The 16,442-nt window shown below is 47.2% G+C and overlaps 1 protein-coding gene across 1 annotated transcript; it reads right to left on the bottom strand.

Annotated features, from left to right (window-relative positions):
* Positions 1–6,493: 6,493 nt before the first annotated feature.
* On the bottom strand, positions 6,494–15,904 carry LOC137608322 (zinc finger protein 260-like). The gene is made up of 2 exons (XM_068334609.1): positions 15,359–15,904; positions 6,494–8,958 (listed from the first exon to the last, which is right to left on the bottom strand). The coding sequence occupies exons 1-2, from the start codon at positions 15,489–15,491 to the stop codon at positions 7,469–7,471; spliced, it is 1,623 nt and encodes a 540-aa protein (XP_068190710.1). The 5' UTR covers positions 15,492–15,904; the 3' UTR covers positions 6,494–7,468.
* Between the last annotated feature and the right edge of the window lie 538 nt (positions 15,905–16,442).

Here is a 16,442-nt window from a genome sequence, read left to right as displayed (position 1 = left end):
TGTTTGGGTCACACTTCAAATCAGAGAAAACAGATTTTCAATTTTGGCAGCTAAGAACCCAATTGTACAAAAACAGAAAAGACAGGAAGCGGGTCGTGGTGACACAGGGTGGTTACTTAGATTTGGATGTTTGCCTGGAAATCTAATGTTTCCTGTTTTCCCAAGACAAAGCCCGCACACCTCAATACGCACACAAGAATGAAAAACTGACTATAAAAGGATCATGAGAAGTGGGTCCAGTGGCTGTTTCCCGATTGATCTGTGCTGATGATCTGATAATCAATAAAGGAATTCCTGTTTTGGGTGTAAAACCATCCTCTTTGGTTTTATTTTGGTATTTTGCTGGATAAAACACTCACCACAAACTCTGCACATCTCCCTTGTTCTCTCATTTTCCTCTTTCATCAACTCTTCAAAGTAATGTAGCCGCAAGAGGACACAAGCCAGTGTCTTATTGTGCCGGTCCCAAGCCCGGATAAATACAGAGGGTTGCGTCAGGAAGGGCATCCGGCGTAAAACTTTTGCCAAATCAAAGATGCGAATCAAACCTATGACTTCCATACCGGATCGGTCGAGGCCCGGGTTAACAACGACCGCCATCGGCGCTGTTGAGCTACAGGGCGCCGGTGGAAATTGGATTACTGTTGGTCGAAGAAGGAGAGGAGGAAAGTGCGTTCGCTCGAAGAAAGAGAAGAGGAACACCAAGAGTATAGGACTGAGAGTAGGGACGTTGAATGTTGGAACTATGACAGGAAAAGGTAGAGAGTTGGTTGACATGATGCAGAGGAGGAAGGTAGACATACTGTGTGTACAGGAGACCAGGTGGAAAGGTAGCAAGGCTAGAAGTTTAGGAACAGGGTTCAAGTTGTTCTATCATGGTGTAGATGGGAAGAGAAATGGAGTAGGAGTTATCTTGAAGGAGGAGTTTGTTAGGAATGTCCTGGAGGTAAAAAGAGTGTCGGATAGAGTGATGAGTCTGAAGCTAGAAATAGAAGGTGTGATGTTCAATGTTGTTAGTGGGTATGCTCCACAGGTAGGATGTGAGCTGGAGGAGAAGGAGAAATTCTGGTCGGACTTTGATGAAGTGATGCAGAGCTTGCCTAGAAGTGAGAGAGTTGTCATTGGAGCAGACTTCAATGGACATGTTGGTGCAGGAAACAGAGGTGATGAGGAGGTGATGGGCAGGTTTGGTATCCAGGAGAGGAACGCAGAAGGACAGATGGTAGTTAACTTTGCAAAAAGGATGGAAATGGCTGTAGTGAATACTTTCTTCCAGAAGAGGCAGGAACATAGAGTGACCTATAAGAGTGACTGTAGGAGCACACAGGTAGACTACATCTTGTGTAGACGGTGTAACCTGAAGGAGATCAGTGACTGTAAAGTAGTGGTAGGTGAGAGTGTAGCCAAACAGCATAGGATGGTGGTGTGTAGGATGACTTTGGTGGTGAGGAAGATCAAGAGGGCAAAGGCAGAGCAGAAGACAAAATGGTGGAAGCTGAAAAAGGAAGAGTGTTGCATGACTTTTAGGAAGGAGTTAAGACAGGCTCTGGGTGGTCAGGAGGTGCTTCCAGATGACTGGACAACTACAGCTAATGTGATCAGGGAGACAGGTAGGAGAGTACTTGGTGTGTCATCTGGAAGGAAAGTAGATAAGGAGACTTGGTGGTGGAATGAGGAGGTACAGGAGTGCATACAGAGAAAGAGGTTAGCTAAGAAGAAGTGGGACGCTGAGAGGACTGAGGAGAGTAGACAAGAGTACAGGGAGATGCAGCGTAAGGTGAAGGTAGAGGTAGCAAAGGCCAAACAAGAAGCTTATGATGACTTGTATGCTAGATTGGACAGTAAGGAGGGAGAGACTGATCTATACAGGTTGGCAAGACAGAGAGACAGAGATGGGAAGGACGTACAGCAGGTTAGGGTGATTAAGGATAGGGATGGAAGTCTATTGACAGGTGCCAGTAGTGTGATGGGAAGATGGAAAGAGTACTTTGAAGAGTTGATGAACGTGGAAAATGAGAGAGAACAAAGACTAGAAGAGGTGACTGTTGTGGACCAGGATGTAGCAAAGATTAGTCAGGATGAAGTGAGGAGGGCATTGAAGAGGATGAAGAGTGGAAAGGCAGTCGGTCCTGATGATATACCTGTAGAGGTTTGGAAGTGTCTAGGAGAGGTGGCGGTGGAGTTTCTGACTGGGTTGTTCAACAGGATCTTAGATAGTGAGAAGATGCCTGAGGAATGGAGAAGTGTGCTGGTGCCCATTTTTAAGAACAAGGGAGATGTGCAGAGTTGTGGCAACTACAGAGGAATAAAGCTGATGAGCCATACAATGAAGTTATGGGAGAGAGTAGTGGAAGCTAGACTAAGGGCAGAAGTGAGCATTTGTGAGCAGCAGTATGGTTTCATGCCAAAAAAGAGTACCACAGATGCAGTATTTGCTCTGAGGATGTTGATAGAGAAGTACAGAGAAGGCCAGAGGGAGCTGCATTGTGTTTTTGTAGATCTGGAGAAAGCTTATGACAGGGTGTCCAGAGAGGAACTGTGGTATTGTATGAGGAAGTCTGGAGTGGCAGAGAAGTATGTTAGAGCAGTGCAGGACATGTATGAGGACTGTAAGACAGTGGTGAGGTGTGCTGTAGGTGTGACAGAGGAGTTCAAGGTGGAGGTGGGACTACATCAGGGATCAGCTCTGAGCCCCTTCTTGTTCGCTATGGTGATGGACAGGCTGACAGACGAGGTTAGACAGGAATCTCCATGGACTATGATGTTTGCAGATGACATTGTGATCTGCGGTGAGAGCAGGGAACAGGTGGAGGAGAAGCTAGAGAGGTGGAGGTTTGTCCTGGAAAGGAGAGGAATGAAGGTTAGCCGCAGTAAGACAGAGTACATGTGTGTGAATGAGAGGGACCCAAGTGGAAGAGTGAGGTTACAGGGAGAAGAGATCAAGAAGGTGGAGGAGGCTCAACAGTCCAGAGCAATGGAGAGTGTGGAAAAGAGGTGAAGAAGCGTGTCCAGGCAGGATGGAACGGGTGGAGGAAAGTGTCAGGTGTGATGTGTGATAGAAGAGTATCAGCTAAAATGAAAGGAAAGGTGTACAAAACTGTGGTGAGACCAGCGATGTTGTTTGGTCTAGAGACAGTGTCACTGAGGAAAAGACAGGAGACAGAGCTGGAGGTAGCAGAGATGAAGATGCTGAGGTTCTCTCTGGGAGTGACCAGGAAGGATAGGATCAGGAATGAGTACATCAGAGGGACAGCACATGTTAGAGGTTCTGGAGATAAAGTCAGAGAGGCCAGACTGAGATGGTTTGGACATGTCCAGAGGAGAGATAGTGAATATATTGGTAGAAGGATGCTGAGTTTTGAACTTCCAGGCAGGAGGCCTAGAGGAAGACCAAAGAGGAGGTTTATGGATGTAATGAGGGAAGACATGAAGATAGTTGGTGTGAGTGAAGAGGATTCAAAGGACAGGGTTAGATGGAGGAAATTGATTCACTGTGGCGACCCCTGAAGGGAAAAGCCGAAAGGAAAAGAAGAAGATCAACTCTTCAAAGTACTCTTTCCATCTTCCCATCACACTACTGGCACTTGTTAATAGACTTCCATCCCTATCCTTAATCACCCTAACCTGCTGCATGTCCTTCCCATCTCTGTCTCTCTGTCTTGCCAACTTGTATAGATCAGTCTCTCCCTCCTTACTGTCCAACCTAGCATACAAGTCATCATAAGCTTCTTGTTTGGACTTTACTACCTCTACTTGTGTCCAGAGAGGAACTGTGGTATTGTATGAGGAAGTCTGGAGTGGCAGAGAAGTATGTTAGAGCGGTGCAGGACATGTATGAGGACTGTAAGACAGTGGTGAGGTGTGCTGTAGGTGTGACAGAGGAGTTCAAGGTGGAGGTGGGACTACATCAGGGATCAGCTCTGAGCCCCTTCTTGTTGCTATGGTGATGGACAGGCTGACAGACGAGGTTAGACAGGAATCAACAGGGACTATGATGTTTGCAGATGACATTGTGATCTGTAGTGAGAGCAGGGAACAGGTGGAGGAGAAGCTAGAGAGGTGGAGGTTTGTCCTGGAAAGGAGAGGAATGAAGGTTAGCCGCAGTAAGACAGAGTACATGTGTGTGAATGAGAGGAACCCAAGTGGAAGAGTGAGGTTACAGGGAGAAGAGATCAAGAAGGTGGAGGATTTGAAGTACTTAGGGTCAACAGTCCAGAGCAATGGAGAGTGTGGAAAAGAGGTGAAGAAGCGTGTCCAGGCAGGATGGAACGGGTGGAGGAAAGTGTCAGGTGTGATGTGTGATAGAAGAGTTTCAGCTAAAATGAAAGGAAAGGTGTACAAAACTGTGGTGAGACCAGCGATGTTGTTTGGTCTAGAGACAGTGTCACTGAGGAAAAGACAGGACACAGAGCTGGAGGTAGCAGAGATGAAGATGCTGAGGTTCTCTCTGGGAGTGACCAGGATGGATAGGGTCAGGAATGAGTACATCAGAGGGACAGCACATGTTAGAGGTTCTGGAGATAAAGTCAGAGAGGCCAGACTGAGATGGTTTGGACATGTCCAGAGGAGAGATAGTGAATATATTGGTAGAAGGATGCTGAGTTTTGAACTTCCAGGCAGGAGGCCTAGAGGAAGACCAAAGAGGAGGTTTATGGATGTAGTAAAAGAGGACATGAAGGTAGTTGGTGTGAGAAAGGAGGATGCAAAGGCCAGGGTTAGATGGAAGCAAATGATTCGCTGTGGCGAATGATTTTTAGTATATTTCAAAACCATTAATATTTATCTCTGGGGCCAGGGTAGGCCATATTTAATGTTATTTAAAGCTAATGGCTAAAGATAAACGGAAGTTTAAAAATTGTATTCAATGTGGTGTCACTGAGGCACGCCTGAGAATGTCTGAGGTCGCTAAAGTTAATGTCAGACCAAGCAGTTTTCACTGGGCCCCTCCCAAATTTTAGCAGCAATGAGATTTTTTCGTCTGCGGTGCATTGGTGTTGTGCCCGGAGTGTCCCCCGCCTCTCTATCATCTATGGCTGTCCTTGTAAATAACCTGTGAGGGAAAATAAAATCGATCTTTTTGGTCTAACTGAAACCTGATTTTGCCCAAACAAATATGTTAGTCTTAATGAAGGGTCTCCCTCCAGCCGTATTAATACTCATGTAGCTCGAGATAGTGGCAGCTATTTACAATTCCAATCTGCTCGTTATCCCTAAACCAAAAGTTGCGTTTTCCTAACAAACATCCGCGTTGTCGTGTGGATGGGAGGCATGACCATAACAAAAAACTTGTGTTTTAAGAAAGATCTAGCACCATGTGAGTGGGGCCTGAGGTTTGAGCTGAGCTTATGTAGGTGGAGCCTTATTGGAGATGGGAAGCAGGTGGCTGCAGCAACACAGAAGAAGAAGAAGAAGTATACTTTATTCATCCCCGCAGGGAAATTACATTGTCACTCAGGTGTATATGTTGTTGTGTTAGTTTTAACAGTCAGTGTATACACCGGCCCCCTGAAACACAGCACACAAGGGGGCCTGCAAGCATGCAGTTAGTACACATCAAACAACACACATCAGGGAGGCAGAGTGACGGGCAGCGGCTTTTGGAATGCGCCCCAATTGAGCAGCTTGTAGGGGGGACGGCGCCTTGCTCAAGGGCGCCTCGCTCAAGGGCGCCTCGGCAGTGGCTGGGAGGTGAGCTGACACCTCCCACCGTCAGCTCACACTCCTGGTGACATCCTGGCGGGATTCGATCCACCGATGGCTGGGGGGATCTGTCTACAAGACGTTTGCTCTACCCCTGAGCCACTGCCGCCCCCCCAAGAATGAAGACAGACAGAAGACAAGAATGAGTGGATTGAGGCCATGTCGACTTGTAGCTGGGTGTTTTTAAACTGAGTATTTTTCTCCTCCGCTTAGGAAACAATATTGAATCCACACAACCTCATTATTGGGTCTTGGGTCTGACTCGAGGAACATGTCTTCAACATGGAACGTTTATGTGTCGGAAAATAGCCGATCTTCATTTGTGTTCAATGTGAAGGAGCAGCCCTTGGGCTTGCAAAAGTGTGACAGGAAAAAAAAGCCTGGACAATTGTTACCGCCAACATAGTTTTTGAAGAGACCCATTTCTAAATGTAAACACACATATTGAATAAAGTCAACTCTGACTCTTTTAGACAGCTGGAGCTCACTCAAAGTATAATTTACGCGGAACGACATTGGTTCTACCTTGTCGTCGATGTCGTGCTGATTTGCTGTTCAGACTTCCGTTAGCCCGGTCTCCCCCAAGCCGAGGCAGGAATCCGCTGGCCGCGTGAGAACTCACTCCACGAGGGCTTTCAAGTCCCCTTTGGAGACATATGCACGTTCTCAGTTTCCTTATCCCGACTCGGTGGTTCACAAGTATGTAGGAATCCGGCTCGTAGGACCCAGTAGAATGTAAGAGTTAAGCGCCAGACATTCTGTAAGAAACAATCACACACGCACACAGACACAAGTTTTTCTACTGCAGGGGAGACACCCGGAGACCCAGTGCAGTGTGACCACTTCTCCAGAATGCTGGCGTCTCTTGCAGTGTTTTATTGAACAGTTGAAGTAGGCAGTTACGTTTTACATACAGATCATCAAACAAGAAAATCATCACAGGTGTAATAGGAACCTCAAGTTATATGTGATTGGTTAACTATCATATATGTGAGTGATTAACAATGAAATACTGAAACAATAATGAAGCAATGATAATAAACACTGAATTCTTCCATCACACATTCATTGAACCCTAGATAATCAAGTCATTAGAAATAAACACAAAATGTTTAACAATCATCAATTTCTAAAGCTGGAAATTCTTAATCCCTCGTTATAAACTGCATAATTCCATTCAACACGACACAAAGCACTCTAACTTTGACCCAAACGTGACATTTGATTTGCTTTAAATTTTTACAGTTGAGTAACTGTGAGAGAATATTTAATGATGATGAATGTAAGGTACCTACCCACCCACAAAAAATTCCAATAAATTTGTCGACTTCCACTTGTTGTACCCCAGAAGAACCTACGACTAGGTCATCCAAGGTTATTTTTGTCACAGGAGCTGACAGTACGGATCCGAAATTTGATTGTTTCAAATCGATAGAAAGGGGGAATCTATTTTCATTCATTCCACCGGAGCATGTCAAAAAAAAAATTGGGGACAGAATTACTTTTGATCGATTTAAGAGCAAATGTACTTCCACAGATTCACCTATACTGTGTCTTAGGCCTGAACTGCACAGGAGGTTTTAGGACAGAAAATTTCCTTTTGATTCAAACACAATGTTTCTGGAATAGTGACATATTTGTGAAAATTATAGACAGAACAGAATATTACCTGTACATTCCATACAATGGAACTTTACCACAACAGGGTGGACACGTTTGTGTCACAAACATACCTGAAATGTTCTCCAATGCAAAACTGTAAGGCTTCTCACTCTGTGTGGATTCTCATGTGGCGAGTTAAGTTTGTTTTCTGTGTGAAATGTTTGCCACATGTTTTACAACCATGGGGCTTCTCTCCTGTGTGGGATCTCATGTGCTTTGACAAGTCGCCACGCATTGTAAAACCGTTGCCACATGTTTTACAAACATAAGGCCTCTCACCTGTGTGGGTTCTCATGTGGCGAGTCAAGTTTGTTTTCTGTGTGAAATGTTTGCCACATGTTTTACAACCATGGGGCTTCTCTCCTGTGTGGAATCTCATGTGGATAGTCAAGCTTTTTTTGTGTGTGAAATGTTTGCCACATGTTTTACAACCATAAGGCTTCTGCCCTGTGTGGATTCTTAAGTGGTCAGTCAATTGTCCTTTCTGTATGAAACATTTGCCACATGTTTTACAACAATAAGGCCTCTCCACTGTGTGGATTGTCATGTGGCGAGTCAAGTTTGCTTTCTGTGTGAAATGTTTGCCACATGTTTTACAACTATGGGGCTTCTCTCCTGTGTGGAATCTCATGTGGATAGTCAAGCTATTTTTGTGTGTGAAATGTTTGCCACATGTTTTACAACCATAAGGCTTCTCCCCTGTGTGGATTCTGCAGTGGTCAGTCAAGTGTCCTTTCTGTATGAAACGTTTGCCACATGATTTACAATCATAAGGCCTTTCCACTGTGTGGATTGTCACGTGTTGTCTCAAAGCTCTATTGTCGATAAAATCTTTCCCACACGTTTGACACTTGCAAGGCTTCTGAACTGTGTGGATTCTCATGTGGTAAGTCAAGGAAGCTTTCCATGTGAAACATTTCCCACATGTTTTACAACCATAAGGCTTCTCACCTGTGTGGACTCTGGTGTGTCTTATCAACTCAGAGTTTGACGTAAAAGATTTCCCACATGTTTCACAGTTCTGAACGTTCTCTCCAGTGTGGATTTTCATGTGGTCAGTCAAAGTCCTGCGTCTAACATAACCCCTCTGACATATTGAACAAACATATGGCTTCTTCCTGGTGTTACCTGTTCTCTGAGACTGAAATTGAGCCTCAGCTTCAACATCTGTTCTGCTTGTTTCTCCTCTCTCATCACGGCTGACGGACACATGAGAGCTGTTAGAGATCAACAGGTCAATGTTTGCTGCTCCCACCACAGAGCTGATCACTGGCAGCTGGACAACAGACTCTGTCTGTGCTGCACCATCTTCAGCTTTCATGAACACAGTCTGATCTCCACTCTGGTCATTTTTCTCATGAGAAGGAGTCAACACAACAGCTTCAGTCTCCTGCTTCAGGACCAGCTGCTCTCCCTCCTGACTGCTGTAGAGAACCTCTGGTTCCTCTTTGAGGTGGAGAACCTCTGGTTCCTCTTTCAGGTGCAGAACCTCTGGCTCCTCTTGGTCCACACTAGACTTAAGCTCCAGGTTCCAGAGCTGCTGGTCAGCAGGAACCTCCACCTCCTCCTCCTTACAGACATGATACTGTGGACCATCTGGAGGGACAACAGGAGAATCATGTTACTATGACTACAAACTAATACTATTACACAAACACAAACATGCCAGGAAATCAGTTACTGTTGTAAATTCCCTATGTTTTATTATGTTATTGTGATGTTTATTTTAGCTGTTTATTGGGACAGCTAAGATGCCCTGTGGGTAGTGATGTCTTGTTGGCCCCCATTGGACTTTGAACCGTTTGCGACAATTGTGCCGAAAACTTTCATTACTCGGCGACCTATTCATTGAGAATGTGGACCCCCTCTTTGGCGGGGTGTCTGCACTGCAACCACACAACGATCAATGAGCCCAGAAAACAGCGCTTTGACGTTTCCTGAATTACATATATTTTCTGAATAAAACCAAATATAATCTAATTTAATGTGTTAATCCTTGCTTGCTATATTGTAGCCATATATTATAGGAAATTGTTTTATGTTCATTGGTCCTTGCAGGGTTCAATAAAGCAATAAGATCAGCAGACCAAGATGGCGGCGCGTGGACATCGCGAGGCCCGGCGTCTCTTCCAGTTTTGCAACTTTATAATAATTTTCCTGCTCATCTCGGGTCTGTTCGTACGGAAAAGCTTCACTTTTACATCCTACACCCGACAGGAACGTTTGGAACTTTTGGACCTAGGATTACACCACTCCGACGATTTTATCACCAATCTACGGCTCATTCCTGAGATCCTCAGAACAATGGGGGCTACGCACTCTACCCAGCCGGGCGGAAGTGCTCGCAGACGGCGCCGAGATCCTAAACAAAGGCGAGGGAAGCGCATAGGGGTAAGAGCAAAACTGAAACTAACACCGTACCGGCTCTCGCTACCCAGCATTTTCCTAGCCAATGTGTGGTCTCTGGTGAATAAAATGGACGAGTTACGACTCCGCATCACCCACAGCAAAAGACTTGCGGACTGTAATGTCATAATTTTAACGGAATCACGGCTAAACAGCAGGGTACCGGACAGCGCTATCGAGCTAGCCGGTCGCCACACACTCCGTCCGGGCAGACAGAACAGCAGATGACTCCGGCTAGACCAGAGGCGGAGGATTGTGCATCTACATGAACAAATCTTGGTGTACAGAATCTGTTACTGTTGAGAGACACTGCTCAGCTAACCTTGAGTTTCTCATGGTTAAATGCAGACCTTTCTATTTGCCACGGGAGTTCACCTCAATAATTGTAACCGCAGCCTACATCCCTCCGGATGCCGATGCTACGGTTGCTATGAAGGAACTGTACACAGCCATCAGCAAACAGCAGTCTGCTCAGCCGGAGGCTGCTCTTATAGTTGCAGGTGATTTTAATCACTCAAACTTAAAGACAGTTCTCCCTAAATTCCACTAGCATGTTTCCTGCAACACAAGAGGAAACACAATTTTAGACCATGTTTACACCAACATTGCAGGAGCCTACACCGCAACCCCCCTCCCCCACCTGGGACAATCAGACCATCTTTCTTTGTTCCTCATCCCTAAATACTCCGCACTCATCCAACATGTGAAGCCAATAGTGACAACCATCAAGGTGTGGCCAGCAGGGACAGACTCTGTACTTCAGGACAAGTTCCAACACACAGACTGGAGTACAGGTAGTCGTCGACTTACGACCGCGATTGGGCCCGACAGAACGGTCGTAATTCGACTTGGTCGTAAATCGACTCTTAAGTAAAAATTAAATCCAGCAGCGCTGGTTCTTGGCTGGGGGTCGTCCGGATCGTCAGCTGGGGCAGCGTGTGGGTTGGTGGGAGCGGGAGACGATCTTTTCATAATCATTGTGTGCTTTGTCTGAATTGTTTGTCTCTTTTTCTCCTCATAAATTTCACGATATGGACGGAAAGCGTCGTTTGCCATCCGTTCAATCCTTGCAAATGTTTCTATGTTCTATGTCCATTTCTTCAAAGTGTGCGTGTGTGAGTTTATTTAACAGGGAAAAGCCTTCTGACAAGCCTTTGGTGGTGGACATTGTTTCTGTTTCCTCCTCTTCTTTCTCTGCTTCTCTTCTCTCTTCTTCTTCCACTCTTTCTTCTTCCAGCGCGATCATTCGTAAGTTCTCCAAGGAGAGGTTTTTTGCCAGTTTCACTATTTTCTCCCGAATCTGATCAAGTTCTTCGTCACTTTCAAATCCAGCAGAAGAGTTCACGTAACGCTTGACAGTTTTTCCATACGCCATTCATACATTTCTCCGTCACAGCCTCCTAAGCAGCCCAGCCCATCAGTAGTGGGCTGGGCTATTGATCTCAGTGTGACTGAACAGCGTGTGTGCGCCGTGGGGACTGAAGAGAGCGCGGGAGCCTCAGAGCGTGAGTACTGTGGCTGGAGGGAATGCCCCGCCCTACCCGGACATTGTGGTCGTAAAGTCGGTCGGTCGTAAGTTGCATAGGTCGTAAGTCGACGACTACCTGTATGTTTGCTTCACTGACTACCTGTGGCTCTCACACAAACATTGACACTTACACCTCTTCTGTGCTGGACCATATCAACACCACCATCGACAGTGTGACAACATGGAAACAGATCACCACGTATCCTAATCAGAAGCCATGGATGAACAAGGAGGTGCGGCTCCTGCTGAAAGCTCGCAATGCCGCCTTCAAATCTGGAGACGCACAAGTCTACAGCACCTCCAGGGCAAACCTGAGGAGGGGCATCATCAAGGCCAAGCACTGCTACAAGCTGAAGGTGGAGGAACACTTCTCCAACTCAGACCCCAGATGCATGTGGCAAGGCATCCAGGCCATAACTGATTACAAACACAGCAACTCCACCCCAGCAACCACAGATGTCTCCTTCCTAAATGAGCTGAATCGCTTTTACGCTCGTTTTGCCAGAGACAACAGGGAGACCCTGACCACGACTAGACTACCTGCAGACAACCAGCCTTTCTCTTCCACCTCCACAGACATACATGCTGCACTCAGCCGTATCAACGCATGGAAGGCTGCTGGCCCAGATGGCATCCCAGGGCGTGTGCTCAGAGCATGTGTGGAGGAGCACACAGGGGTTTTTATAGACATTTTCAACCTGTCCCTTGCCCAATTAGCTGTAGCAGCATCCACCTCCATTGTTCCAGTGCCGAAACACTCCAGCCCAGCGTGTCTGAATGACTACCGCCCTGTGGCACTGACAACCATTATCATGAAGTGTTTCGAGCGACTGGTCCTGGAATATCTGAAGAGCTGCCTCGCACCCACACTGGATCCGTACCAGTTTGCCTACCGCAGCAATAGGTGTACAGAGGATGCAGTCTCCACTGCGCTGCACTCTGTGCTCACACATCTGGACAGTAGCAACACATACGCACGGATGCTGTTTATTGACTTTAGCTCCGCATTTAACACTGTAGTCCCCTCCAAGTTAATCATCAAACTTGATCGGGGAATCCACACCCCCCTCTGTGACTGGATAATGGACTTTCTGACTAACAGACCCCAGAATGTTCGGTCAGGTCACAACTGCTCAAACACCATCACACTCAACACAGGGGTGCCACAGGGCTGTGTGCTGAGCCCATTCCTCTGCTACCTCTTCACCCACGAAGAGACACCACCTGTCTCCAGCCATACTGGTGAGCTTCTACCGCTGTGCGATTGAGAGCATCCTGACCAGCTGTGTCACTGTCTGGTATGGGAATTGCTCTGTCGCAGACCGCAAGGTGATTAAGTGGGTGGTGAAAACCGCCCAACGCATCATAGGGACTCCCCTACCAGCCATTGAGGACGTCCAGAGGAAACGCTTTTTACGTTGAGCTTGCAGCGTCCTCAAAGACTCCTCCCACCCTGCCCACAGACTGTTTGTCCTTCTGCCCTCCGGCAGGCGCTTCAGGTACCTCCGGACCAGAACCAGCAGGCTGATGAACAGCTTTTTCCCCAGAGCTGTTTCCCTACTGAACTCTGCCCCCCGCTGACCCCTCCACACATCTCTATCCCACCAGTAAAATATGTCCATACTACTTAAACATGTATTGTATATTCACACCACAACAACTGTTATCCATCTGTATATTATGTATAGTGTATTTATTTCTCATCTGTAAAACATGTCCATAGTACTTCTGTATATCATGTTCATATCACTCATTTTATCCATATATCCATATATTATGTTCACTTATACTCACTGCACTTTAGCCTGTATACTGATATTTTCCACACTTGATAACCACTGCATTGTAGTCTGTATATTCCAATAACCGGCATACCATATTATGTATATTCTTGAATAGTTTGTTCATAGCACCACACATGTACATATTTACTGTATATCACACTCAAAAATCTCTATATCTGTATACCATGTAATTGTACTCCAAACTAATTCCACTTCTGGTTAGATGCCAAACTGCATTTCGTTACATTGTACTTGTACATGTGTAATGACAAAAAAGTTGAATCTAATCTAATCTACTGTAGATTATATTAAATATACATACGTGAACATGTATATACAGTTAAACATAATGATTAGTGTCACTGGTAAAAAACCAGCTCTATGTTGTGAGATAAAGTCTGAATCCTGAGACGTGATCACAGCAGCTCCACCAGCTTCATCCTCACGTCTGGATCGTAACGCCTCATCACTGATGACGTGTTGTTACTGTACGTCAGGTGGAGGGAGCAAAGAAAACACTTCACCTGTAAATTAAAATGACGTGTGTGGTTTATTATTTTCTACTGTGTGAGCAACGGAGCCTGAAAATAAGTTTCTTAGAAATTAAATCTACTTTGTTTGGCGGCACCAGTTCTGAATGTTCCCAGACTTGAGATCTCTTTCTGGTTCGATCCATTGTAAAGTAATTATGACGCAAACTGTCAGCAATCAGAACGCTAATGTGAACAATCCAAGGGATATTGACATGATTGCCGGCGAACTGCACAAGTGGATGGAGCGCCAGTGTGTCACCTGGTGAACGGAGCGCCAGTGTGTCACCTGGTGAATGGTGCACTAGTGTGTCACCTGGTGAATGGTGCACTAGTGTGTCACCTGGTGAATGCAGCACCAGTCTCTCACCTGGTGAATGGAGCACCAGTCTCTCACCTGGTGAATGGAGCGCCAGTCTCTCACCTGGTGAATGGAGCGCCAGTCTCTCACCTGGTGAATGGAGCGCCAGTCTCTCACCTGGTGAATGGAGCGCCAGTCTCTCACCTGGTGAACGGAGCGCCAGTCTCTCACCTGGTGAATGGAGCGCCAGTCTCTCACCTGGTGAATGGAGCGCCAGTCTCTCACATGGTGAATGGAGCACCAGTCTCTCACCTGGTGAATGGAGCGCCAGTCTCTCACCTGGTGAATGGAGCGCCAGTCTCTCACCTGGTGAATGGAGCGCCAGTCTCTCACCTGGTGAATGGAGCGCCAGTCTCTCACCTGGTGAATGGAGCGCCAGTCTCTCACCTGGTGAATGGAGCGCCAGTCTCTCACCTGGTGAATGGAGCGCCAGTCTCTCACCTGGTGAATGGAGCACCAGTCTCTCACCTGGTGAATGGAGCGCCAGTCTCTCACCTGGTGAATGGAGCGCCAGTCTCTCACCTGGTGAACGGAGCGCCAGTCTCTCACCTGGTGAATGGAGCGCCAGTCTCTCACCTGGTGAATGGAGCGCCAGTCTCTCACATGGTGAATGGAGCACCAGTCTCTCACCTGGTGAATGGAGCGCCAGTCTCTCACCTGGTGAATGGAGCGCCAGTCTCTCACCTGGTGAATGGAGCGCCAGTCTCTCACCTGGTGAATGGAGCGCCAGTCTCTCACCTGGTGAATGGAGCGCCAGTCTCTCACCTGGTGAATGGAGCGCCAGTGTCACCTGGTGAATGGAGCGCCAGTCTCTCACCTGGTGAACGGAGCGCCAGTGTGTCACCTGGTGAACGGTGCACTAGTGTGTCACCTGGTGAATGGTGCACTAGTGTGTCACCTGGTGAACGGAGTGCTGAGTGTTTCGGAGCACTTGGTGTGCCAAACGTCATCAGTCACATGGTTTTCTATGTTGAAGCAGGTTCCGGAGCAGTGGTTCACATGGGAACGCCCACCGGGTCCGGGGAGCCAATCGGAGCGCCGGAACAAAGCGGACATCACTCCGTGTGGGGTCCTGTGTTAGCCGCGTACCGCGAGTTAGCGATAAATGATAACGGAGGACGTTTCCCGTCCGGACCGAGTTGTTCCCAGTCGAGAGTTCCGTTCTGTGATGCTGACAGTTATTAAATACAAAAAATATCAACTCTGGACCCCCGCTCCGACCGGGGGGACCCCCGCTCCGACCGGGGGGACCCCCGCTCCGACCGGGGGGACCCCCGCTCCGACCGGGGGGACCCCCGCTCCGACCGGGGGGACCCCCGCTCCGACCGGGGGGACCCCCGCTCAGACCGGGGGGACCCCCGCTCAGACCGGGGGTCGGGTGGGGTACCTATCCTGTGGAGCTTCAGTCGGGCTCTCAGGCAGAGCTCCAGCAGTCGGCGTTGATGAATTCTCTTCTTCGTTCTTGACCGTAGTTTTTCCTGAAGCTCCACAAACTTGGTCTCCAGCAGCTCCTGGTCCATCTATCACTACACCCCCCAGAGAGTCTAGTGAGGACATTTTGTTGACTTCACCAAACAGCACAAAGATTAAGATAAAACCGACTTCCACTGACTTCAGGAACGAACAAGCTACGCTCCGACACGTGTTTGTTTACTTCCGCTTGTTGTCCCCCAGAAAAACGTCCGACCAGGAAGTCGTCCAGGTTTTTGTTCCGCTGTGGATGACGGTATGGATTCAGAGCTCCACGGCTTCACATCGATAGAAAGGAAGAACATACTTGCGGTTCTTTTTCACTCAGGACTCTAACTCTTGTTGTATCGGGGCGCCAGTAGATCGATCCACATTAAACAAAGTAGTTTAAATCAATCAACTGAGAGGAGGATCAATCATCAGAGGAGTTTAGAAATGCTGTTATGGTGGAAAAAGAGTGGTGTGTAAATAGCAAAGCACACGTGTGCATTTCAGTTTGCTGATGCAGATCATTTGGAATATTCTTTTCCCTTTGCGGTTTGAAGCGTGTCCGGAAGCTGCAGTGTCGACCTGCCGCCACTAGGTGGAGCCGACAGCGTTCTTTCACTGGGGGGCGGGCGGAAACGAATGCAGGTGGGCGGGTCCCCGGTTTCAACCAATCCTGTCCTCCCTCATCTCCTGGGGGGCGAGGGGGGTGGATATCAAGTTGGAGTTTCTTCATCCAGTTTTAGAGACTTTTTCTGAACTGCTGCTCTCTTCAGAATTATTTTCCTCTCTCCCATTGTGAGCAGACTAAGGTACACAAATGTCTTCATGCTGACTGAACACCAAGTTAACCTTTTTCATACTAATACTGATTAAAGATAGTCTTGTTAACTACAAGAAACCCCTGGGTTATAATAAAAGGCTTTTGTCTTCCTTCACTGAAATGCAGCCGTGAAAGAAAGGAATGAAAGAGAGACCTTTGCCCCCCCAAAGTAAAAATGTAGAGCTGTGGTGAC

The sequence above is a fragment of the Antennarius striatus genome, chromosome 15 (assembly GCF_040054535.1).
Source record: "Antennarius striatus isolate MH-2024 chromosome 15, ASM4005453v1, whole genome shotgun sequence".
Classification (NCBI taxonomy): Eukaryota; Metazoa; Chordata; class Actinopteri; order Lophiiformes; family Antennariidae; genus Antennarius; species Antennarius striatus.
The sequence above is the reverse complement of the archived record's forward strand: the minus strand, read 5'-3'. Positions and strand labels throughout refer to the sequence as shown.